The sequence below is a fragment of the Protopterus annectens genome, chromosome 12.part0 (assembly GCF_019279795.1).
Source record: "Protopterus annectens isolate FY-2018-M chromosome 12.part0, PAN1.0, whole genome shotgun sequence".
Taxonomy (NCBI): Eukaryota; Metazoa; Chordata; order Ceratodontiformes; family Protopteridae; genus Protopterus; species Protopterus annectens.
The window spans coordinates 365641086-365668500 of record NC_056746.1 but is presented as its reverse complement, the minus strand read 5'-3'; the positions used below and the strand labels follow the sequence as shown (position 1 = coordinate 365668500).

The window sequence follows — 27415 nt, the reverse complement described above, 5'->3', positions numbered from 1 at the left end:
CCCAAGGGTGGGTGGGGCATCCTTTTGACATCAGTTCCTTGCAAAAAAGTGTGGCAGTGTTTCATTGGTGATGCCCATTGCACTCCCTTCCCTCGGGATTTTCAGGGTGTTATAGTTTTGATACACACTGTGGCTATGCAGCATGCTTTGAGATGACTGCCTTTCATAGTATTCTACCCTGAATCCTGCTTCTGCCTCTGTGTGAGTCCTTGTTCTCCTTTTGGGGGTTAGGGTATGAGGGTGGTGCTCAATCACAATATGTGTTAGGGTATGAAGGTGGCGCTCAATTACAATATGTTAATCACTGTAGAGGATCTGCTGAAGTAAAATATAACAGATTTGTAAACATTCACCATATTAGAGGATTGTTGAGATAAACATTTGCCATATTAGTGGATTGTTGAGAAGACCATCTGCATTGTTTATGTTACTCATTCTCTGCATCCAGTTACCATGGGATACCCCAACTGTTAAATCACATGCACTAGCAGGGCCTCCTGTATGTAATCATTGACTTCACACACTAGCAGGGCCTCCTGTACATAATCATTGACTTCACACACTAGCAGGGCCTCCTGTACATAATCATTGACTTTGCACACTAGCAGGCCTCCTGTACGTAATCAATGACTTCACACACTAGCAGGGCCTCCTGTACGTAATTATTGACTTTGCACACTAGCAGGGCCTTCTGTACGTAATCACTGACTTTGCACACTAGCAGGGCCTCCTGTACATAATCACTGACTTCGCACACCAGCAGGGCCTCCTATACATAATCATTGCCTTCACACACTAGCAGGGCCTCCTGTACGTAATCATTGTCTTCACACACTAGCAGGGCCTCCTGTACGTAATCACTGACTTCACACACTAGCAGGGCCTCCTGTACATAATCATTGACTTCACACACTAGCAGGGCCTCCTTTACGTAATCACTGACTTTGCACACTAGCAGGGCCTCCTGTACATAATTACTGTCTTTGCACACTAGCAGGGCCTCCTGTACATAATTACTGACTTCGCACACTAGCAGGGCCTCCTGTGCATAGTCACTGACTTCGCACACTAGCAGGGCCTCCTGTATGTAGTCACTGACTTCGCACACTAGCAGGGTCTCCTGTACGTAGTCATTGACTTTGCACACTAGCAGGACCTCCTATACGTAATCACTGCCTTCACACACTAGCAGGGCCTCATGTACGTAATCATTGCCTTCACACACTAGCAGGGCCTCCTGTACGTAATCATTGTCTTCACACACTAGCAGGGCCTCCTGTATGTAATCATTGACTTCACACACTAGCAGGGCCTCCTGTACGTAATCATTGACTTCACACACTAGCAGGGCCTCCTGTACATAATCATTGACTTCGCACACTAGCAGGGCCTCCTTTACATAATCACTGACTTTGCACACTAGCAGAGCCTCCTGTACATAATTACTGACTTCACACACTAGCAGAGCCTCCTGTGCATAGTCACTGACTTCGCACACTAGCAGGGCCTCCTGTACGTAGTCACTGACTTTGCACACTAGCAGGGTCTCCTGTACATAGTCACTGACTTTGCACACTAGCAAGGCCTCCTGTATATAGTCACTGACTTTGCACACTAGCAGGGCCTCCTGTATATAGTCACTGACTTTGCACACTAGCAGGGCCTCCTGTACGTAATCATTGACTTCGCACATTAGCAGGGCCTCCTGTACATAATCCTTGAGTTTGCACACTAGGAGGGCCTCCTGTATGTAATCCTTAACTTTGCACAATAGCAGGGCCTACTGTACTTAATCACTGACTTTTCACACTAGCAGGGCTTTCTGTACGTAATCATTAAATTTATTATTAAAAATATTATCAGCTAGTGCATTCGCTTGAGATGCAGCTCCTTCTTTGAACTGAGTTCAAGAACTTAGGATTCTGGGATGTATGCAAGTACCTTAACCTCAGCACAGACTGAGAGACTGTATTCATGAGAACGGGTGTACAGATTCCAAGCACAGGAACTTTTAAGAACACCTATGGACACTGCAGAAGCACAATGAACCATGAGTACTTTACCTACTACAGTGCTCTTTCTCGCTCTCTCTCTCAAAGATCAGACAATATGGTAAGTGCTTGTTTACTTTTTAAATCACATGACGACTCTTAACCAAATATCTTTTTCCAGGATGCTGTATGTAACACTGTACTTACCTTGGGTCTTGGTGACAAACAGATCCAAACTGTCTCTTGTTTCTATCAGCCATCAGTGGTGTGCTGGAATGTTGGGGCCACTTAACCCAAACAGCTAGTGTTGACTATAAAGGAAACAAAAACAAATTAGCACAATGTGAGCTTACATTTTAAGCACAGTGGTGAATTTTAGCTTTAAGAAAACAAGCTAAATTCTTGCATACATGTCAACACAAAAGCAGGTACTGTAAATGGGTTGTCCAAGACTGTTTAACTACGTCTTCCCACAAAAAGTGCAGGGTTACTCTGTATGGCAAGTGCATGGAATGTAATTTGTAGGATAGTGAATACTGCTTAGAAATATATATTCTTTAAATTTTGCATAGAAAAAGTAATAGTCCGCAGGTACTATTGCTTATAGGTAATGCTGCATCTCTGTCCATGTGATGCAGTTTTTTTATCCTGCTTCTCATGTTGCTTTCCAACTATTCAGAGACATGTTAGTCACAGTGATGGAAGACCTCATTATAGGCTAACTTGCATGTCTCTGAATCGTACAGAACTAAAAATGCAATTCAGCACTTTCCTGTGGTATTCACCACTGGCAACCCATGCACTGTATTGGCACAGGCAACCTCCTATCCTCTGTCACACACACACACACACACACACACACACACACACACACACACACACACACACACACACACACACAAAGAAACACACGCACCTTTTACCTGTCCTTTAGTGTACAGAGTATCTCTGATGTATTTTCTTATCTCTACCCTCGTAAATAATGGATCCTCACAGTTAGCCGTAATGCCAGTCATTAGAGTTTCATTCTTAGTGTTCACAATGTGCAGTGTGATACTAGACCTGTTACTCTATTAACTTTTTAACTGAGTCCAAGTAATAGTTTAAAATTGTTCAGATATTCTCCTTGGTGTTGTCTAACATTCCTCCCCTCTTTGTCACAAGGCCTCTCTCCCCACAGAAGTGCCTTTAGGGCACAATAAACCTACTTTACCCAAACTGCAAAAAGTCACACAGGAAGCCTTTTCCTCTGTTGAAACTTGGTTATCCGATGCCCAATTAATACTCATCCCAAACAAAACTAAACTACTCATCTTCCAACCCACCAAACATACTCAAAAAATCTCTCACTTTAACATCACAGCAAAAGACAACACCACTACACACCCAACAGAACACACCAACTTGCTAGGAGTGGAAATAGACAATAAACTAAAATTTGACATTCACATATCCATGACCATAAAAAAAGTCCACAAAAAACTAGAAGCATTATACAGAAATAAGCAACTTCTCACAAAAGCAGCAGAGATTTCAGTAGCAAATTCCCGCCTTATCTCCACCCTACTTTATGCCTCTCCAATATATACCAACCTAAGGCAATGTGATCTAAGCAAGCTAGAGACCTGCTACAACAAAATCACCAAATTTGCCACAGGGGCATCCTACCGTAGTCACCACTGTCTCTCACTTGCTGAACTGGGCTGGCTTGAACTCCCTCACCTCCTTCAACGGTATCAACTCTCACTCGCCCACAAACTAGTAAACCATCCACTAAATGTCCCATCCCTCCAGAATCTACTCCAACCCTATCGCACAACCAGACCACTAAGATCCAGCAACAAAAATCACTTGCAGATAACTAAAGCCAATAACTTTGCTGGTGAAGCACTATTCTCTTGCACCATAGCCAAATTATGGAACTCCCTCCCACCCACAATTACCTCCGTACCATCATGCACCCACTTCAAAACTTTACTAAAAGTGCACCTAAAAACATGCTGGCTCTGCCCTTGCAACTCCCACTTTAATATCACCCACCCCATACAACCACTACCTTTCTTTCCACGCCACTAACTACCCTGATTACAGCAAACTCGGATGCTCATAAGCCTACTACTTATTATACAGCAGGAACTTCTTATTGTAACAATTGTTAATGTCTGTTATGTACTTCATACATAAAGATTCTAGTTGTCTACTGATGTACTATGTTCTTCATCTGTAACTATGTTTGCAATTAATTGCTATGTTAATCAAATTGTTAATCGTTATGTAAATCCAATGTAACTACTGTCTGTATATTTTAACTGTGGAGCTTTTCTCCCCGGACCTTCACTGAAAATGGACCTACGTCCAGTCAGACACTCCTGGTCAACAAATGCAAATAAATAAATAAATAAATAAAACATTGTAGCCCTGGTGTCTCGTGTTCCTCCCGCCCCATATCTTTCAAGCAAAATGTTCTATTATCTTTTGAGCCGCCTTTAGGGCATCATACATATTTCGTCCATGGTGTCTAGTGTTCCCCTCTCACCCTACATCTTTCATGCTGTGAAACTTTGTTCTGTTATCTTTTGAAGTGCTGTAGGGCGGGATATAGAGAGTACACTTAGTTTCTAGTGTTCCTTGAACCCCAGTATTATAGAATTTGCTAGTTATTGCATGGAAGTGTGGAGGTGTGACAACTCCCCCCCCCAAAATACACATTCACACAGCATGCATACAAACATAAAACACATACACAGCTATCCCTCACTTGATTGGACTCACAGACATACACACTCATTCACCTATACAAAGAGGCACACACACACCTACCATACCTATCTCCTAATTAACTTCCCTCCTGTGAAAACTCAGACACACACACACACACACACACACACACACACACACACACACACACACACAGGCCACTAAAATCTCTGGCACTTGCCCTTAATGTGATATCACCCAATGGAAGCAATGGGTGAATGCAAGCTTTGGGTCATGTTCATTAACATGGCCGACAAGGTAACTTTGCAGAGCCGACAGAATCAATCTGCTATGTATATGCCTTACGGCAAGGATTTCCGGGGGGGGGGGCACATGACTAAATAGCACAAGTTATTCTTTTGGAATGCCTCATTAGCACAGCACTTGTGGTAGGCTGCAGAGGCAGCAGTGGTAGGGCTGTCTCTGAACTGGAAACGGCTACTGCATGGTGTACATCAGACTTGCATCTCATAATAACTTTTCTAAATTGGCCCTTTTGTATGTCTTATATGCTAGTCAGCAATAAATATGAGAATAGCCTCCAGTTTTGGAAATCACAGTTACTTGTCTAGCAGTGAAATACTGAAAATCATACTTGTGAATCATTTATGAAAAATTCCAGGGCGGTACAGTGGTACAGCAGTTAATGTGAAATAGTAGAAATGATATTTGTGAAACATTTAAGAACATTTCAGTGGTGTTACAGTGATACAGCACTTAGTGTAAAATAATGGAAATTATATTTGTGAAACATTTAAAAACAATTCATGGGAGGTACAGTTAGTGTTGCTCCCCTCAAACAGGTTTGGTTGTCCACTGGGGTACATTTTATGTACACTCTGCATGTCCTCCATGAGTCAGAATTCACTGAAGGCTCTGGTTTCTTCCTTAGCATTCCCTAAGGGCTCTGATTTCCTACCACATCTCATTGCTATGCAAGTAGGTAAAATGGTGATGTTCACATTGCCCCTAGATCTGTGTGCAGACTTGGTGTGTGTCCTGCAATGGACTTGCATCCCATCTTGGATTATTTACTGACTTATGCCCTGTGCTTGCCAGAGTAAACTCTAGCATCCTGTGACCCTGAAATGGGCAAAGAGGCTACTGAAAATAGCTAAAGAAATTATACAAGTTAGAGGGAAAGCATCAAGTGTTGGCAACTTGTGATTTGGTATACACTGTCTTTTAGCCATCATGCACAGAGGATCTTTTCTGATAGTCCACTCTAATTTGACGTCAGGGATACTGCAAGGGGAATGAGTATTTGAGAGGTATAGTACATACAACAGGCTCACTGCTAGGAATCAAAGAAGTATATTATTACACAGTCTCTCCACCTGTTAAACATGCAGAAGAATGTACTTTGAGAATGTCAAAGAAAGCACCACTATTAACAATTACTCATGGTGACTGTTTCCTGATAACAGTGCATTCTAGCTTTTTTTCTCTCTGGAGTGTTCACAACTGTGTATTCACTCATACAGGAAGAATAACTTGAAACCTATTGATCATCTGGCCTTTTCCCATTAAGTATTTATTTCATCTATGCACTTTATAACTGGGAGAGTAGAATGTGCCCATTTGCTCGTGACACTGGCAGACAGGAAGGCACCCATCCTTTATATTAACTCCCCTGTGTGACTGATTATAAAGAACCCCTATTTACTTATTGTCTGTTGTCTACCCCAATCCAAATACAAACACACATATATATATATATATATATATATATATATGTGTGTGTGTGTGTGTGTGTGTATGTATGTATGTATGTGTATATATATATGGCTATCTATAAGCCTAGCCAGAATGTGCTGGCTTTCACCGCCCCTTTAGATTAGTACCCTGTGCCTCTGTCCAGCAGAGCCACTGAAGTGATCCCCGGGGTAAACTTTCTGTTTCCCATACACTCATCATGGTTTCCCTTTAAGAGTGCTAGTGAGGAGCTCTGCTTAATGTAGACTGGTATCTTGTTCCAAAGCATGGGGAAGTCTCTGGGACAAGAATCTATCCCTCCAGCACGTCCTATTTATTGTTGTTGTGAGGTTTAGATCCCTAGAGCGTGTGGCTCGAGGGGATATGGTTTTCTTTAGGTGGAGCATGTCCATCAATTCTGAGTTGGACATGGCCTTGTATGTCAGGCAGAGATCACCTCTGAGTAGGCAGTATGCAACCGAGTACAGCTGGAGTTTCTTCAGTCGAGCTACATAAGGCATCTGTTTGAGGCCAGTGATCTTCTTGGTGAGGTACTTCTGTGGTCTTTCCAGCTGTTGCAGGTGTCTTGTAAGGTACATCCCAAATGGGGCATTGTACTCTATGATGGGTCTGATGAGTGATGAGTAGAGGGGCACAATGACCTCTTTTGACCTAGATGCAAACCCGTTTGAGATTAGGTGGGCCACATAGAAGAATTTTCTAACCACTTTGGCAATGTGATAATCAAAGGAGAGATTACTACCTACTTGGGTCCCCAGATCCCTCATTATGTCTTCTGTATTTAAGGGACTACCACCTATATGGTTGTTTGTGGGTGCTTTGTTTTTTCCAAAGGGGATGACTATGCACTTTTTGGCATTTAGCTTGAGGCCATTATTTTGACACCAGGTATCTGTCTCAGTGAGACCCTTTTGGAGGATGTCTGTGTCAGCCAGGATGTTAACTATAGCCCCTAGTTTGCAGTCATCTGCGAACTTGGTCAGCCATAGTCCTCCTGTGCTTGCCTGTACCTCTGAGAAGTATATGCTGAACAGGAGGGGTCCTACGAATGAGCCCTGGGGAATGCCACTTATAACCGGTTTAGAGTCGGACACAGCTCCCGCCACTCTTACCATGTGGGTTCTGTCTGTGAGCCAGTTGACAGCCCATCTCGTGATGCAGAGGTTTATGTTCAGGCTGGTGAGTTTGTCTATAATAAAAGGCTGTGTGGACCACCTTTCCCTCATCTATAGCCTTGGTAACTGTCTCAAAGAAGTCCACCAGGTTTAGGAGGCATGATCTGCCCTTAACAAAGCCGAACTGAGTAGGGTTCAGTGTTTGGAGGTTCCCAATGTCTTTGTTAATGAGTTCCATGATGATGAGCACCACAGCCTTGCAGACCAAGCTGGTCAGGCTCATAGGGCGATAGTTCTCGGGGTCTGTTGTGACTCCACCTTTGTGTAGCGGAATAACTGTTGCTGTGTGCCACTCTATGGGTACATAGCCTCCGGAGAGGCTGAGTTTGAACAGTGTGTTTAGGTGAGGGGTTAGTTCATCTTTAACGTTGTGTTTTTTGGCTTTGGCTTTGGTGTGTCTGTGATTTCAGGGGCTCTACATTCTATATATATATATATATATATATATATATATATATATATATATATATATATATATATATAGGTTCATAGGAGGTCATTAGGCTAATGCCCCCTGAGCCCTTACAAGCCTAGCCATATTTATCCAGAAGAGACATTTGCGCCACCCAGGAGTGAATTTGTAGTCACCCATCCATTGATCTAGGTTGCATTTGAACTCACCGGAAGATACCTACTCATACAATTTCAGCTTGTCCAGTTCTGACATTAGTGTGTGTTCCATCTCCTAGCCATTGCTTTCCAGGTTAAGTTCTAGTGGGTACCCAATGACTCTTATGTTACACCTCCTCAGCTCAGAACTGTGCTAGGCATCCAATCTGCCAGTATTCTACACCCCAAAACCATAAAAAGCAAACAGAACTCTCCTCCCCATGAAACTAAGAGTGAAGTTAGAATAAAAAATGCAATTTTACCACTCGGCCACTGAGAACTTCCAACACGCACATCAACTCACATGAACAGACACTGGGCTTACTGAGTTCCTAGTGCCAGGCAGAGTAGCAAGGTGTCAGCATTCTGACAAGGGAAACCTACACAGTATTTTATAGTACTTATTTAACTTATTTTTCTTTTATAACACTCAGTATGGACAGTCACCAGGCTTCAACTTTCCTGGTTTGTGAATCTGGTCCTTGTTTCCACTTACACAGTTCATGGCACTGGCAGGGATCTAGGTCCCACTGATGTACACAAACATGCAATTTCTACTTCCCCAGTTAAAGCCAGTGGCACGTACACTATACCCTAGTAATCACCTCCCCAGTTCTGTACTCTGGTTCCCATGTCCACTTTTCCATTTCAGGACACTAACAGGTATCCCAGTCCTCTGTTTTCTACTTATTTGGTTCTTTGTTAAAAGAAAGTCCTGCATCTGTAACCTCATAAATTTCTTTGAGAAGTAGTGGACAGTGGTTATGCACTGCATACAGCACATCTAGACTTGGCCAAGGCCTTTCTCACTATTACCCAAGTAGGCATTATTGACAGACTTGTATTTCTGAATATAAATCCTTAAATTGTGTGAAGGATAGCTAACTAGTTGTCTGACAGAACCCATGTGGCTAGAGTCAGAAGTGCCCCAGTGCCACTTTTGAAAGCAAAATCTTTACCAGTGGTGTATCACGGGGCTCAGTTTTGGGCCCTCTCCTATCTGATATGTATTTTTTAGACCTTCAGGACAGTACTACTGGCTTGTGGGTCTACAGATGACCATAAATTGGGTGTAATTTGATCTTCAACTGACTCTCAATTGTTTCAACATGGATTTGACCATGTAAACTATTGGTACAAGAGCAATGGTCTCAACCTAAATGTAGCATAGTTCACTTTTGCAGACAAAACAGTTTCAACTACTATACAGGTGATTCACCCCTCTAGTCAGACACTGTTGTAAGTGATCAAGGCACTCTTGTTGTTAATTTCTTATTATTTGACCATCAGGTTTATACAGCAGAAAGCCTTTTATCTGTCTCATCTAATTTCTAAAGGTGTCTCCACTAGGTACTAAGCAGTCTTACTTCCCCTCTAATTGTATCTTATCAGACCCATTAATGAATATATTGGGCCTTTTGGCATGTATTTGTCCAAACCAATCACGCAACTGGACAGACCTCAGACACTCATTACTAAAAAGATCAGTAGTCTGAAAAATCGTAGTTATCAAGAAAGGGTGTATATCATTAAGTCCAAATGGACATATGTCCGAATGCCAAAACTTCGAACTGGGAAGTTCGAAGTCTAAAAATAACGAAGGTGCGGAACATCGAGTTCTTTCCCAGGGAAAGAATTTGGTGGGCCGTTTCCATGGCTTTGCTATTTCCTCCACTGTGGTGCGATCTCGGAGTTGGTATATTTAAGTGGGGGGGGGGGGTGAAGCCCCCCACATTAGAAACAGTATGTAGTGTTCGTCTGTTTCCGCATTTTGTTCCGGAACAGCGCTTTTTTTCCATGGGAAAAAAATCGCTGTTCTGAGTGTTTGGAGTTTTTAGTTTTTGAACTTTTGGGTTCGATATTTACATAGTTGAAGTTTTGAGACTTCGACTATGTGATATAGACCCATCAAGAAAGAGTGTCAGCTCTTTCTCCGTGTCTAGTCTTTTGAGCCATGAAACATCCAACCCTATTTGACCTCCTATTCTTTCACACTACTAATGGCAACTCAAATATTCAGTTAAAGGAACTAAACCTTCATCAGCAGATAAATACAACACATTGGCATGACAGATTCATATCCCAGTGTATCCCTCACCTCTGGAACAAACACTAGATGTCAAGCAGAGCAACACTCTTGCCACTGTCAGGTAAACCTTGATAATTAGATGTGCAGCCTAAAATTCTCCCCCATTCTAACTTGTCTTGCCCTCTTTGAGGTTGGATGGAAGTTTAGAATAGAGTTTTTTGGCTAGGCTTAGAATCATCTGCAGACTGACTGTCTAATATTTACCTATGAACTGTAGTGACAGGTATCCATTTCCACAGTATCCTATATCTGGAATCATTTTAAATGAGTAAATACAACTACCCTATCCATATTATGAAAAATGGAGTTCCACCCAATAAAAACAGTTTTCCACCCATACACTATGAACTTCTTATTCCCACGTGAATACCAGCATATGGAGTTCCCAATGCCTATGTATCAACTGTTTGACACGGGCAAGTACCCTTTCTGCTACAGTTGTGCATTTTTCTTTTCTTTTTTTTTTTTGCAATTCATAGGGCACCTAACCCACATTATTTGTTTTCCAGCTGAGGAAATTGGGACATGCCCACACCACCATGCATGACCTGTGCCCACATCTCTGCTCACAGTGTGCAAATCCCTCTCCCCATTTCTTTCAGCAAGCAAGTTTACTTGATGTTCCAACACATTAGTAATAGGTGACTCTATAGTCAGGCACACTGACGTCCCACTCACTAGGCTGAACAAGAAGAAGGTTACTGTTAGCTGCCTGTCGGGTGCCAGGATCCACCACATAACACAAGCACTCAGGTCACTCTAGAACAAGTATAAATATGATTCTTTCATTGTCCATGTTGGTGCGAATGACCTGAGCCATACCTCCCTGGACAACTTGAAAAGAGACATGGAGGAGCTCTCTGATCATGTAGCCCAGGCCGGTATGACCCTGACCCAGAGTAGCATCTTGCCCTCACCAAGAATGATACCACTGTATAGAGAAAAAAATTATCAATTTCAACAACTGGCTAAGCTTCTGGTGTCATTCAAAGGGGATCCAGTGTCTGTCAGCCTGGGATGACATGCTCGACAAGCCACGCTGCTTTGCTAGAGACGGCTTGCACCTGTCACCTTAGGCTTTCGAATACTGCTCAAGGCTCTTGCCACCCCCATAGTGCCTTTTCAGGCAAGGCTCAAAAGAGAAACCCACTACCATAAATAGCACAAGTAACAAAAAACTGAGGGTAAAAAAAACTGAGGATAATGCTACTCAATGCCAGAAGTCTAAACCTCAAAATGCACGCACTCGAAGCACTCCTCAGTATGGAGAAAATCGATATATGTGCAGTAGCAGAAACCTGGTTTAAGGCTACAGAGAGCACCCCAGCACTACCAGGCTACAACTCATACCATACATTTCAACCACAAAACCCCGACCGAAATACAAAAGGCGGGGGAGTATCCATATTCATCAAGGATACCCACACCTCCAGGTTAGTGGCACAGCAAGATGCTTCAGAGATCATCCACGTGCAACTAATCACAGGTAAAACTGCTATTCAAATCATAGCTTGCTATAGATCACCCACCATGTCCCAGGACCCCCACTCCGCATTCCTGGAAACACAAAGGTCCTACTAAACACCCTGATATTGGGTGATTTCAATTACCCAAACATTAACTGGGAGAACTACTCAAGTACAAACTCCCTTGCCCACCATTTCCTAGAATTTATAAACTCAAATGTCCTGGATCAACTAGTCAACACCCCCACCAGAGGTGACAACATATTGGACCTGGTCATCACCAACATGGGCGACTGGTATTCCACACAGGTCAACCCCTCGCTGGTTAAATCTGACCATAAACGAATCACTCTGGATATCCACATTCCGCCAGCAGCCCCGGTCACAGAAACCACCATGAAAAACTTTTTAAAAGCAAACTTCACATTACTTAAGACCGAGGTGGGAAGATTCAAAGCCCCCCATGCTAAAGGATAATGCTGTCCAAGCTGCAAAATCCTTTTCTAATGCACTCTACGGGCACCTACAAGGATGCATGGATCGTGCTATCCCAAACAAAACCAAGACTCATTCCTCCAAGAAAAGGAAACCAATCTGGTGGACCCCTGCCACAAACAAGCTATACAATAGAAGGAGGAAACTAGTACAGAAAAGAGTAAAATCCCAAGAAGGGAAGACATCCTTGATCAGTATCAGCAAGAAACTACATTCCCTCATAAAATCATCCAAGGCTAGCTTTTAAAGAAAAATTGCCATGGACTCCAAAGATAACCACAAGGCATTCTTTAGCTATGTCAAGAATCTAAGTGGCAATTCCCATATCTGCTCAGAGTTAGTGCAGAATGGCACAAAATACACTGAACCGACCAATATAGCCAACATTCTGGCAGACAGGTTCAGTGCAAACTTCACCCCCCTCTCACCCCCAAAAGTGCCCATAACTATACCAGCAGAATGTAGTGCCTCTGAAATCACAGACACTCAGGTTAAAACATCCCTCTCCAAAGCCAAAATCACAGCATCAATGGGATTGGACGGTGTCCCAGGCTGCGTCCTACACAAGCTCAAAGATGAACTAACCCCTCACCTAAGCACACTGTTTAAACTCAGCCTCTCCACAGGCTATGTGCCCAACTAGTGATGCACAGCAACAGTTATTCCACTCCACAAAGGTGGAGCCACAATGGACCCCAGGAACTATCGCCCTATAAGCCTGACTAGCTTGGTCTGCAAAGCTATGGAGCGCATCATCATGGATCTCATTAACAGCGACATTGGGAACCTCCAAAGACTGGACCCTACCCAGTTTGGCTTTGTTAAGGGCAGATCATGACTCCTAAACTTGATGGACTACTTTGAAACAGTTACCAAGGCTATAGACAAGGGAAAGGTGGTCCACACAGCCTACCTAGACCTCGTAAAGGCCTTCGACAACATTCCCCACTCGTGTATTATAGACAAGCTCACCAGCCTGAACATAAACCCCTACATCACGAGATGGGTTGCCAACTGGCTCATGGACAAGACCCACATGGTTGCGGGAGCTAGGTCTGACTCTAAACTGGTTACAAGTGGCGTTCCCCAGGGCCCAGTCCTAGGACCCCTTCTGTTCGGCATATACTTCTCAGAGGTACAGGCAAGTACAGCAGGACTATGGCTGACCAAGTTCGCAGATGACTGCAAACTAGGGGCTATAATTGACTCTCCAGCTGACACAGACATCCTCCAAAAGGGTCTCACTGAGACAGATACCTGGTGTCAAAACCATGGCCTCAAGCTAAATGCCAAAAAGTGCATAGTCATCCCCTTTAGAAAATACAAAGTACCCACAAACTACCACATAGGTAGTATCTCCCTAAATACGAAAGACGTAATAAGGGATCTTGGGACCCAAGTAGATAGTAACCTCTCCTTTCATAATCACATTGCCAAAGTGGCTAGAAAATCCTTCTATGTGGCCCACCTAATCACAAAAGGGTTTGCATCCAGATCAAAAGAGGTCATTGGGCCCCTCTACACATCACTCATCAGACCCATCACAGAGTACAATGCCCCATTTGGGATGCACCTTACAAGATACCTGCAACAACTGGAAAGACCACAGAAGTACTTCACCAAGAGGATCACTGGCCTCAAGCAGGTGCCCTATGCAGCTCGACTGAAGAAAAGTACAGTTTTGTACCTACCATAAATGTAGATGTTCGAAGATCCACATTGCTGCAGTCCTTACACTTGGGTAGTCCGCTGTCCTCGGTCGGCCCGAATATCAAAGTATTAGGCTGACGTCGGTCAAGGCGCTTAAGACTGACATCAGAACGTCAGTGTACAAATGCGCATGACCGACGTCATATCCTCAGTCTTTTCTTGCCCCAGATGTCAGAAGACCCTAAAAAGAAAGGTCAAAACCAAAAGACAGCAAAAAACAACCAACCACCCTTGCACTAATCATATGTACAAAATATACAATATCCACAATATTCACAACCCAAACCACACAACCGCCTCTAACTACAGAGGGGAAGGAGGGAGGGTAAATTGGACTGCAGCAATGTGGATCTTCGAACATCTACATTTATGGTAGGTACAAAACTGTACTATGTTCTTCATCTCACATTGCTGCAGTCCTTACACTTGGGTAGAATCCCAAAGCAGAGGTAAGGGAGGATGGCAAAACTATAAAGCATTAGGAGCTGCCAAAATGCCCTGTAAAATTGCAGTGGCAAAACCAGCCCTAGATTTAGAGTAAAGTGTTAGGTGGTAATGCTTAGAGAAAGTATGCACTGAACTCCAAGTAGCTGCCTCCAAAATATCTTTAGTTGCCACCCCCCTTAAAAAGCTGTAGAAGTGGCAGTAGCCCTAGTGGAATGAGGCCTAATCCCAGCTGGAATCACCTTACCATGATGGGAATAACAGAAAGCAATACAAAACCCAATCCACTTAGAAATAGTCTGTTTTGACACAGGCTTGCCCTGAGAACCCAAAGCAAATGAAACAAATAACTGCTGAGACTGCCTGAACCCTTTAGTTCTGCTCAAATAATATCGCAACTGCCTGTGTAAATCCAAAGTGTGCAAAATCTTTTCCCTTTATTTTGGGGGTTTGCATAAAAAGTAGGCAAATGAATAGTTTGGTTTAAAGCCACACTAGAAACCACTTTAGGCATAAAGGAAGGATTAGTACGCAAAGATACCCTGTCCTTATGGAAAATTAAGAAAGGCTCAACCGCCATAAGGGCCTGTAATTCAGAAACCCTTCTCGCAGAGGTAATGGCCAACAAAAAAGCAGTCTTCCATGACAAATATTTCAACTCGGTAGTAGCTGCAGGCTCAAAAGGTTGTAGAGTGAGTTTCTCCAACACAAAATTGAGATCCCAAGCAGGAGTAGGAGCTCTACGTGGGGGTCTTATATTCTTTGCCCCTCTAAGGAATTGCTTAAACAAAGGATGAGAAAACAATGGTGGGTCACAGTCATAGTGAGCAGAAATTGCTGCAGCATGAACCTTAATAGAAGAGAAGGACAAACCCTTGTCCAGTAACTCAGTAAGATATTGAAGAGCCACACTTAAATTAGGCTTAGAAACATCAAATTCCTTTGCTGTACTCCAAAATAAAAATCTCTTCCATTTATCTGCGTACACTTTCCTTGTACTAGGCCTTCTGGCCTCCAAAATAACATTCAAAACTTGCTGTGGAAGCTGAGACCCTCCAGGGTTTAAAACAGAATATGCCAGGCTGTTAGATGTAGAGAGTGAAGTTTGACATTGAGTAAATGACTGTTCTCCTGAGACAGCAGGTGCGGAATCGAAGGCAAAGGCCATGGAGGCTCCCGTACCAGACTTCTCAGTAATGGGTACCAGTGCTGTCGAGGCCAATCTGGAGCTATTAAAATCATCTTTGGCTTGTCCTGTCTGACCTTCAGGAGTACCTTTGGGAGGAGAGGCAGAGGTGGAAAGGCATACACATGAAGATTGCTCCACTTGAATGAAAGAGCATCCACTTTCCAAGCTGTGGGATGAAACCTTTTTGTGCAAAACTTTGGCAGCTGGTAGTTTAGTGGAGAAGCGAACAGATCTATGTCTGGAGTTCCCCATAACACTGTCAATTTCTGAAATACATGAGGATCCAATTTCCACTCGTGGGGATCCATAATTTGTCTGCTCAACACATCTGCTAAGGAGTTCTGTGCTCCTGGCAGAAACCTTGCCTGAAGATTCAGCTGTAAACTGAGAGCAGTCTCCCACAAAATCATTGCTTGTCTGCATAGAGGATAAGAATGCATTCCCCCTTGCTTGTTGATGTACCACATGACAGTTGTGTTGTCTGTTAGAACCAACACCTGCCCTGGAAGAAGTAAATCCTTGAAAGCTATTAATGCAAATTGGACTGCTAACATCTCCTTCAAGTTGATATGTAGATGTTGAAGTCTGGCAGGCCACGTGTCTTGTATCCACTTTCCATTTAGATGAGCCCCCCAAGCTTTGTCTGAGGCATCTGTCGTTAGAATCTGACTCGCCTCTGGTCGGGTCACAGAGAGTCCCTTGTTTAGGTGACATTCCTGAGCCCACCACAAAAACTCCTTTTGAATGCAAGGTATTATCTGAATGACAGTGTCCATATCTTGGCAGTGCTGTGTCCATACATTTTTGAGATACCATTGTAGCTTCCTCATATGCAGTTTGGCATTGGGAAGCACCAGAATACAAGATGCCATGAACCCCAAGGCTTGAAGGACTGTCCTTGCAGTCAGCCTGGACTGATGAGACAACTGATGGAAGTAAAGAGAAAGATTATTTTGTTTGTCCGGGGTCAAAAAGGCCATCTGGGATGCTGTATTCAGTCTCACACCCAGAAAGCACATGTCCTGAGAGGGTACTAGACTGGACTTTATTTCGTTCACAGAATACCCCAGGCATCTTAGCACTGCTATCACATACTGTAAATGATGAAGAAGTTCGTCCTTTTCTTGGGCCAGAATCAGGCAATCGTCCAAATAAGGATAGATCTGTATTCCTCTTAGCCTGAAGAAAGCTATCACTGGAGCCAGAACTTTCGTGAACACTCTGGGCAGTAGATAAGCCAAAGGGCAATGCAGAGAACTGATAATGAGAAGTCCCAGCCCGAAAACGCAGATACTTCCTGCAACTGAGCCTGATAGGAACATGAAGGTAAGCCTCCTTGAGATCCAGAGTCACCATCCAGTGATCTTTGCCCAGCAGAGGCAAAAGCTGTTGTAACGGCAACATTTTGACCTTGGGAATGTCCAGATATGTGTTGAGGATAGATAAATCCAAAATTGGTCTCCACGTGTTCCCTTCTTTGGTACTAGGAACAGGCGAGAATAAAATCCTAGGCCCACTTCTGGTAGAGGGACCGGTTGTATGGCCCCTATTTGAAGTAGCAGAGAAATTTGTTTGTGAGCCTCTAGTCTTTGCTGAGGAGGAACGTCTGGCATGCCTTTGAAAGGAGGCAAGGTATGGAAATAAAACTTGTAACCTTGGTGTATGATATCCAATACCCATCTGTCTTGAGTAATCAAACTCCAATTTTCCTTGAAAAGTGCCAACCTTCCTCCCAAAGGTGCTGCCAGGCGAGAAGGATCTGGCAGATGAAAAGGTAGGTCATTGGGCCTGTTTACGAAAGGACTGGCCCCTGCCCTCACCCGAAGACTGTGCAGGTGAACTCCCCGTTCTAGGTCTGAAGGAACTCTGAGTCCTGCCCCTACCACGTCTAGATCTACCCCTAGACTGAGAATCATAAGAAGGATACGTCCACCCCTTAGCAGGCCAATTCCTACTAAACTTCGGAGGCTGAACTTGCAAAAAATCTTTAACAGCCTGCATAGACTTTGCCTTGTCCTCCATTTTCTTCAAGACTGACTCCACAGGTGAACCAAACAACACATCAGACTGTAAAGGAGCATCCAAAATCCTTGTCTTAACATGGTCAGATAAATTCTGATCCCTCAGCCAGGCGTGCCTGCGAAGAACTGAACCAGTGGCAGCCACCCTAGACGAGGCCTGTACAGCATCAAAACCACATTGTAAAGAATGCTTACCCACCTGTTCCGAGACATGCACCAAATCTTGTAATTCTTTACACTCAATGCCTTCCGCCAGAGCATCTACCTTAGACTTCAATTGAGAAAGAAGATAGTTTTGATATTTCAACATGTGAAACTGGCAATTCAAAGCCCTCATAGCTAAGGTGGAAGAAGTATAGACTTTCTTTCCCCATCTATACAAAGCTCTGGCCTCTTTATCTGGAGGGACCGGATTTTTTACAACAGAGGCCTTGACATCCTTAGGTCCCTGACTAACAGTTTCTGGGTCCGCCCTAGGACTCTTATAAAGATATTTATGAGCCTCAGGCACCCTGTAATACCTATCCGGTTTAACAGGAGCAGGAGGCAAAGAATCAGGATTAAGTGAAGCCTCTGCAAACACATCCTCCACAACATCCAGAACAGGTGGTATAGCCAAAGGCATATGCTGGGGTAAAAGCAAAAATTCCCTAAGCCTTTTCCTGGAATCAGAGAAGTCCTGACCTTCCCACTTAAAATGTTTCCTCATGGAATGAAGAGTCTCTGAAAAAGAAAAATCCTCTGGAGGAGAAGCAGAAGGAGTCGAATCATCTGCATCAGAATCAGAATAAGGAGAGTACTCCTGAAAGTCTTCAGCCGAAGACTCTGAAACATCCGAAGCCTGCTCACAACTCCCCAACTCTGGTTCCACCCTAGGCCTCTTATCAGGAGGGGGCAAAGAACCTCTAATCAAAGTAATTAAATCTTCTGCCATTTTAAGCATGTGCTTCTTGGGCACAGATCCTGTAGAACTAGGAGTGACACCAACAGAAGCTAAACCTGGCCTGCCTCTGGGAGAAGCCTTGGAAACAGAAGGAGAGGGCCTAACCACCCTAGGAAGGGAGGGGAGTACAGTAACCTGAGAAGCCCCTTCAGCCTGACCTGCCTCTTGAGAGGCCACATCCTGCAATATCAAAGTCTCCCCCTGGGACTCCAGAGAAGCCTCCGGCGGAACCACCGGTTCCACTGACGCCTCTAAAGAACCGGCATCCGGTACGGATGACTCTTCTTGCCTGGGTTTAGCTGCTTTGTCTTTGCGCTTCTTCGAAGAAGCGGGCGTCGGCGCATCCGACGGCATATTATAATTGCACCGCTTCCCGAAGACCAACCTGGCACAATCTAACCTTCGCTTAATAGTGCGCTTATTGAACCTAGCACAAAAGCGACACCCAACAACATCGTGCTCAGGCCCCAAACAAGGAATACACAAAGTATGATAATCTCTATGCGGTATCTGCTTCCCACAAGAAATACAGTTATTCACTTTTTCTGACATCCGGTAAACCACTGAGGCAAGAAAAAACTAAAATATTCCCCAACGGGGTACTTAGCCAACTTTGACTCGGTCTGAAACTCCGAATTCGAAAAATTTCAGAACGCCGAACGGCACTTGCAACGCTGCTTCTGCATCGGACCATGCGGCAAAAAAGACTGAGGATATGACGTCGGTCATGCGCATTTGTACACTGACATTCTGATGTCAGTCTTAAGCGCCTTGACCGATGTCAGCCTAATACTTTGATATTCGGGCCGACCGAGGACAGCGGACTACCCAAGTGTAAGGACTGCAGCAATGTGAGATGAAGAACATCTCCAGCTGTACTCGGTTGCATACCACCTACTCAGAGGTGATCTCTGCCTGACATACAAGGCCATGTCCAACTCAGAACTGATAGATGTGCTCCACCTAAAGAAAACCATATCCCCTTGAGCCACACGCTCCAGGGATCTAGACCTCACCACAACAATAAATAGAACGTGCTGGAGGGATAGATTCCTGTCCCAGAGACTTCCCATACTCTGGAACAAGATTCCAATCTACACTAGGCAGAGCTCCTTGCTAACCCTCTTCAAGAGAAACCTTGACGTGTGGATGGGAAACAGAAAGTTTCCCCAGGGACCACTTCAATGGCTCTGCTGGACAGAGGCACAAGGAACTAATCTAAGGGGGTAACGAAAGTCAACACATTCTGGCTAGGCTTATAAATGCCTTTGGGCAGATAGCCTAGTACCTACCTACGAACCTATGAATGGGAGTGGTAAAAAGTCAGATAATTACAGGTTATAAAAGGTCGGTGAATTTCTTTCTATTCCACAAGTGAAACTTTTCTGTGGAACGGCTGTAAGCATCCAGTTAATACATTTACTCTCCCATACTACCAATATGCCACACTTGGCAGCCTTTTATCTGTCAGCATTCAAGATCATTTTTTTTTTGCAAAGCATCCACTAGATGACAGTCAAACAGCACAAAAGAATGTCTCCTTACACCTGTGGAGACAGTCTTGCAAACAACTGCTCCTTCCTTTGTTAACCTTCAGAAATTCAACTTCTTAAACGCATCATGATCACCATATAGTATGTGCCTACTAGTAATCTGTACTACTGATCTAATAATTACTGATGATGTTCATCGTGTTACACTGCTACAGTCATTACACTTGGGTTATCCTGCCATCAGGCGGTCCCGCAGTCGGCCAGAGTTCCAAAGTCTTGGTCCGGCGTCGGTTGCTGTCGCTTCTTCCCTGACGTCAGTGTGCCAGGGGTATATAAAATGCATCCAACACCATTTTCTTCAGTCTTTCTTGCCGCACGGTGCCCGAAGCAAAAGCAGTTCGCAAGTGTCGGTCGGCCGACTCCTGAGATTTTCGAAGTCGAATTTCAGATCCAAAGTCTTCAATAAAGCTAAGTACCCCTTTGGGGAAACTTTTTTCTTGCCTCAGACTGATGTCAGAAAAAGTTAATAATTGTATTTCTTGTGGGAAGCAAATACCTCATAAGGACTTCCACTCTTACTGTATTCCATGTCTAGGCCCTGATCACGACATCACTAGTTGTTGGTTTTGTGCCAGATTTAACAAACGCACTATAAAACGATGTTTTGATTTTGCTTTGCACTACTTTGGCTGTTGGAACAACCGACGGCCGCAATTCATAAAAAACGCAAGGACAAGGATAAAGACAGGCATCCGAGGACCAAAACCGACGACGACACCTCTTCTAGGCCAGTCGCCGGTTTGCCGGTTCTCAGTGAGGCACTTTCGCAGCCCCTGACACCTGCTACCTCAGAGCCACAGGCCGCCTCCAATTCCCACGTGGAGACAACTAGGCCTCTGGAAACTCAAGGTATTGGGCCTATGGAAACTAATCCCTCAGATGGGTCCGGAGCCGCTGAGCATGCATCGGTTTCTGAGGGTGTTTTCAGACCTTCACAACTTACCATTAAAGCACCAGCCAAGACAAAAACACCATTAAAGACAAAGCAGCAAGTACAGCATTCTCCTGGACAGTCCTCCATGCCTAAGAAACAGATGCTCAAAATGGCCGAAGACCTCATTACTCTAATCAGGGGTTCTCATCCCCCTCCTGAGAAAAGGTCGGTCTAGGCAGGATACAGACTATGATTCCTCTGATCAGGTTTCCATTTCCTCTGATTCCTCTTTAGACCAGGGATACTCTTTACCCCTATGAGGACCCTGATGCTGAATAATCTATCCCTTCAACCTCTCCTCCTGAGGATTACTCTTTTGGGGAAAGTTTACATACCACGAGGGAGCATTTCCATTGGGAAAGTCAGGATTATTCAGAATCCAAAAAAAGGCTCAGGTACTTCCTTTTATTGCCTCAGCACAGGCCCCTTGATATTCCGCCTGTGTTAGATATTGTAGATGATGTGTTCTCTGAATCCAGCTTATCTCCTGATTCTTTGCCCCCTGCACCCGCCAAACCAGATAGGTACTATAGAGTCCCCGACTTTCACAAGTTTCTTTATAAAAACCCTTCTGCTGATCCAGAAACCATTTCCCAGGGTCCCAAAGGGGTTAAGGCTTCCATTGCAAAAAATCCAGTCCCCTCTGACAGAGATTCTAGAGCACTGGATAGACGGGGGAAGAAAGTTTACACTTCTGCAACTTTAACAGTAACGGCTTTAAATTGCCAGTTTCACGTGCTTAAGTACCAACAATATTTAATGGCTCAGTTAAAACAGAAAATGCTTACAAGCTCAGAAGCTCCTGACTATAAAGAAATGCAGGATTTATTGCATGCAGTTGAACAGGTGGGAAAACATACTCTGCAATGTGGTTTTGATTCTTTAGAGGCCTCTTGTAGAGCCGCACTTACAGGTTCTGTGGTTAAAAGAACAGAGTTTACCTGATCATGTTAAGGCAAAATTATTGGATGCTCCTTTACAGCATGATACACTGTTTGGTGTTAAGGCAGAAGAGGTGTTAAAGAAAATGGAGGATAAACCTAAATCTATGCAAACAGTCAAAGACTTCTTACAGGTACAGCCACCTCGATTTAGCAGAAATTGGCCTACAAAGAATTGGTCCTTTCCAGTGTCAGACAGGCCACAGAGAGGCAGATACAAATGCCCAAGAGGCAGATCTCAACCCCAAGGCTCTAACAGACAATGACAGTGGGGTACCTCAACCCCAAAAGGAGGTGAGGACAAATCTCAACCATACAGGAAACAGTCCCAATGACTTCCCCCTTCGTACGCCAAGCACTTCCCTTTTGGCAGCATCCTTAGGGGGAAAACTAGCACTTTTTTATCGAAATTGGCAAACAATCACCCAAGACAAATGGGTTCTGAATATTGTGTCTCAAGGTTACAGGTTCCACTTTCACACTTTACCAAGGCTAAAAGGAATGCCAAACCTACCACAAAATCAATGGGCAGAGGCTCAAAAACAAATATCAGCCCTCATGGACATGAGAGCTATTCAAAAAGTACCACAGCAGGAACAAGGACAAGGATTTTTCTCAAGACTCTTCCTGGTCCCCAGAAAGGACAAAGCCTGGAGACCCATACTAGACCTTTCAATACTTACCTGGATGTTCCGAAATTCAAAATGTTGACACTACAGCAGCTTCTTCCCATGCTGGGCAAGAGAGCTTGGCTTGTTACTCTGGACCTCAAAGAGGCATACCTGCATGCCTCTATCAGACAAAATTGCAGAAGATACCTCATATTCAAAGCTGGTGCAATGCACTACCAATTCTCTGCACTGCCCTTTGGCTTATCTACTGCGCCCAGGGTCTTTACAAAGTGCCTGGCACCAGTAATTGCGTTTTGCAGACAAAAAGGAATTTAAATATATCCATACCTGGACGACTGCCTCATTCAAGCAGAGACAAAGGACATTCTTCTAAAGCATCTGGCATTTGTAAAAAGGTTGCTAATTTCTCTAGGGTACACAGTAAACGAAAAGAAGTCAAAACTAGTGCCCTCACAACAGATAATATTCCTGGGTGCCAGCTTAAATACAATGGCCCAGATAGCTTATCTCACACCAGACAAACAAGGACAACTGACTCAATATTTTCAACTAATGGCAAAAAAGTCCCATCTCCCTGCAAGAAAAATTCTGCAGGCCCTGGGATTCACGGCATCCTGCATACTACTAATTCCATATGCCAGACTGCATATGAGGAAATTACAAAGGTACCTAAAAAGTGTTTGGACTCAGCACTCTCACAGCTTAGAAGCAGTAATACCAATAATTCCCTGCCTACAACAGGAGTTTCAATGGTGGGCACAGGCATGTCACCTCAACAAGGGTCAGCCTTTCACTCTACCCACAGCCAGGCAGATACTAACAACAGATGCTTCGGACTACGCCTGGGGAGCACACATGGCAGGAAAATGTATTCAGGGCAAGTGGACCACAGACCAAATGCATCTTCACATCAATCAAAAAGAGATGTTGGCTGTTCAAAATGCCCTAACAGCTTTCAAGGACCTTCTGCATCCAGGACATTTATTATTAAAGACAGACAACACCACAGTAATGTTGTACACAAACAAGAAAGGGGGCACTCATTCTTACCCCCTATGCAGGCAAACCATGACCTTGTGGAACACAGCTCTAACTTATCAAGTTCATCTGCAAGCACAATTCCTGCCAGGAAAGAAAAATACTCTGGCAGACGATCTAAGCAGAAATATTATGGACCCTCACGAATGGAAACTGAATCCACAAATCTTCAGCATGGTAACGCAAAAATGGGGATGCCCAGACATAGATCTTTTTGCCTCCCCACTGAATTGCCAACTACAAAAATTCTGCACAAGGACTTACCACACACAAGCATGGAAAGTGGATGCTCTCTCGTTCAGCTGGAAAAGCCTAAAAGTTTATGTCTTCCCACCACTGCCTCTCCTTTCAAAGGTACTCCTAAAAGCCAGACAAGAAAAAACACAGATGATCCTGATTGCTCCAGACTGGCCACGCCAGCACTGGTACCCAATCTTAAAGAACTTAGCTCAAGGCCCACCATGGATTTTGCCTCAATTCTCACACCTTCTGACTCAACAAAACAATCAGATCCTGCACGGTCAGCTCAAAACCCTAAACCTGGCTGCATGGCAGATTCATTAGTCAAACAGGCAACACCTCTCTCTAAAGCTGTTATGGATGTCATTTTGGAAGCCAGGAGGCCTAGCACCAGGAAATCTTACTCATAAAAATGGAAGAGATTCTGCGCCTGGAACCAGGCTCAAAGCCTTGACCCTCTTGTCCCAAACATTCCTCAGATTTTACAATACTTAACTGAGATGCTGGACAAAGGCCTATCCTTCTCATCAATTAAGATCCACGCCTCTGCCATTTCAGCACATTACAACACGGATCCTCCTTTATTCTCTCATCCCTTGCTAAAGCAGTACCTCAGAGGGGCTAAAAACATAAGACCGCCCCGGAGAGCACCAACACCAACTTGGGACCTCAATTTTGTTTTGGAAAAATTGACCCTGCCAGCTTTTGAGCCAGCCAATACAGCCGATCTAAAATTTTTATCATGGAAAACAGCTCTGCTCCTGGCAGTAACTTCAGCACAAAGAGTCTCACAGCTACAGGCATTAATGGCAGTGGAACCTTTTATAATTTTTCATCAGGACAGGGTTTTTTTAAGGACAACCCCTACCTTTATGCCAAAGGTGGTATCTAGTGTGGCTCTTAACCAAACCATCCATTTGCAACTTTTTATCCAAACCCCCAGAACAAAGGGGAGAAACTTTTGCACTCTTTGGACATACACAGGCAGCTACGCTTCTACTTGGACAAAACAAAAGCTTTCAGGAAAACTGAGCAACTGTTTGTAGCATATGCTGCAGGATCACAGGGCAATGGTATTTCAAAGCAGACCATCTCCAAATGGATAGGACACTGTATTCATTACTGCTACACACAGCATGGGAAATCTGTCCCTAATAACATTAGGCCACATTCTACCAGAGCAACAGCCACTTCAACAGCCTTTCTCAGAGGAGTACCAACCAAGGAAATTTTGGAGGCTGCAACTTGGAGTTCAGTGCACACCTTTACCAAGCATTACCACTTGCCTCTTTACTCTAAATCTAGAGCAGGATTTGCCACTGCAGTTCTGCAGGGCCTCATAGCCAGTCCTAACTCTTTATAGACCAGCCACCCAACCTCAGCTTTGGGATTCTACCCAAGTGTAATGACTGCAGCATTGTAACACGATGAACATAGTACAGCTTTGTACCTACCATAAATGTAGATGTTCGAGTGTTCACACTGCTGCAGTCCAGGTTACCCTCCCTCCATCCCCTCTGTCCTAGCTGGACTTATCTATACCTTTCTATCCTATACAACCTTTGTGGTGTATTTGCTTGTAACTGAAGGTATTGTTTTTATTTTATATATATGTTTTATTAGCAATATGTATTGCCTACCTACTTGGGGGCACCTGACATCTGGGGCAAGGAAAAACTGAAGAAAATGGCATCGGATGCATCTTATATACCCCTGGCGCACTGATGTCAAGGAAGAAGCGACAGCAACCGACCCGATCCAAGACTTTGGAACTCTGGCCGACTGCGGGACCGCCTGATGGCAGGATAACCCAAGTGTAATGACTGCAGCAGTGTGAACACTCGAACATCTACATTTATGGTAGTACAAAACTGTACTTTTTTAGTTAGGGATTTACTTAAGTTTTAAAATCATCTTTTTACATGTCTAATTAGAGGTAATATATGATTATTGCCCATGGGATAAGTAAGGCTAATCTCTAACCAAATGGGATAGGTTAACTCTAACAAAAAAAAGGAAATTGCCTTAGTTTAAAATCGCTCACTAGGGCAGACAGCCTAGTACTTAACTATGAACCTCTGAGCGCTGATAGCATAGAGGTTAAATTACAGGATTACTAACAGGTAGACCTGAGTCTGAAACTTGTTTGAGGCACACCTGAGCAGCAGCAGTATCTGTCTGGAAGAAATGCCTGGCAAACTACTTCCATAATATTCCTGAGAACCCTATGGTGACTATCTATTGAGTCTTCATTAGTTGATTTTGACACAAGGGCATCTAACTAATAATTTAGTTGTGGGAAGACTGCGGTTCTGCATTATTCTGCATTTCTATTTCTACAAACAGAATTATTTTTAAAAGCTATCTGTTTGTATTTCAAACCCTACTGGCCCATAGTCTTATAGCTTAATTCACAGTTGTGGCAGAACTGTATCATCCTACAGATTTTGAGCCTTGGTAATTTATTATCATATTTTCCATAAACAGTGTTACTGTAAATTTCTGCATAGTCTGGTGCCTTAAACTGTAGTAGAAGGTCAATAGTGAGAGAGTTGTCTCTGCTCCAGCTTGTATTTCAATGCTTTTATATTGTTATCTTTTACCACTGAAAGTTGCATTCTGTGTCTACCTCATCCCACACTAACACATTAAATGAAAGTTTTTGAAAGAGCTCCAATGTTGCCTTTATTTAACTGTATGCTTCTCCAGGTAGCTTGCTTGCTCTTCCCTACCCTTCCACCATTTTGCTGTTGCTTTACAATAAAACTGTGTCTCTGGCCTCCACCTCCTTATGATAATCTGATTTCCAAAGTCCGCCCTCCTCTTTTATTGCTATTGACTGTTGTATAAGCTACTTATGTACTCTTCCTACACATTGTTTTCCACAGATCCATGACACTGGGTGCCCACCCAACAAAGCAGTATTGCTCTTGAGTAAACCTCCTTTACTACATATTATCTCCTGCTCATTTTCCAGAAGCTTAGTAAACCTTGGAAACCTAGTCTGCATTCTACTGGTATCCAGTGCCATCCAGGCAAAGTTAGGTACCTATGATTGCTAAACTGACATTTTGAGTGATCACTACTGTTTCCTGATTTTGTGTGTGCATTTCACTGATTTTTTTAATTGCTCTTCCTCTCACTGTTACTTCTGTAAGACTGTCTTGAAATTGGCTTCAGCAAATGATTTCCAGCTAGTTTAAGTGGTTTGTAGTAGCACTGAACCTGTGGGTCTCTTCTACTGTGTTTTCACATTAGGAGGATTAGGTTTATTCATCTTGTGGCAGGAGGCCATTTTATTGGCCAGAGGGCTTATTAGTTAGTTTTCTATTTTTTCTGTGCTGCTTTAAATTTTGCACATTTGTGTGGGTTAGCAGTGCCATGTACAGTAGCAAACACCTAGAAAGAACGGTTCATAAAACTGTACCCTGTAAAGCCAATAGAGCAAATATTTTGTATGCCAACAAGCTTA

General features: G+C 43.7%; 1 protein-coding gene across 7 annotated transcripts in view; it reads right to left on the bottom strand.

Annotated features, from left to right (window-relative positions):
• Positions 1-27415, bottom strand: part of RHBDF1 (rhomboid 5 homolog 1) — a 1247410-nt gene that overhangs the window by 111761 nt on the left and 1108234 nt on the right. For all 7 annotated transcript variants that reach the window (XM_044089448.1, XM_044089447.1, XM_044089451.1 and 4 more), the window contains one exon: positions 2199-2302. In XM_044089448.1, coding sequence (XP_043945383.1) covers positions 2199-2302 — 104 coding nt within the window. The remainder of the gene's footprint in view (positions 1-2198; positions 2303-27415) is intronic.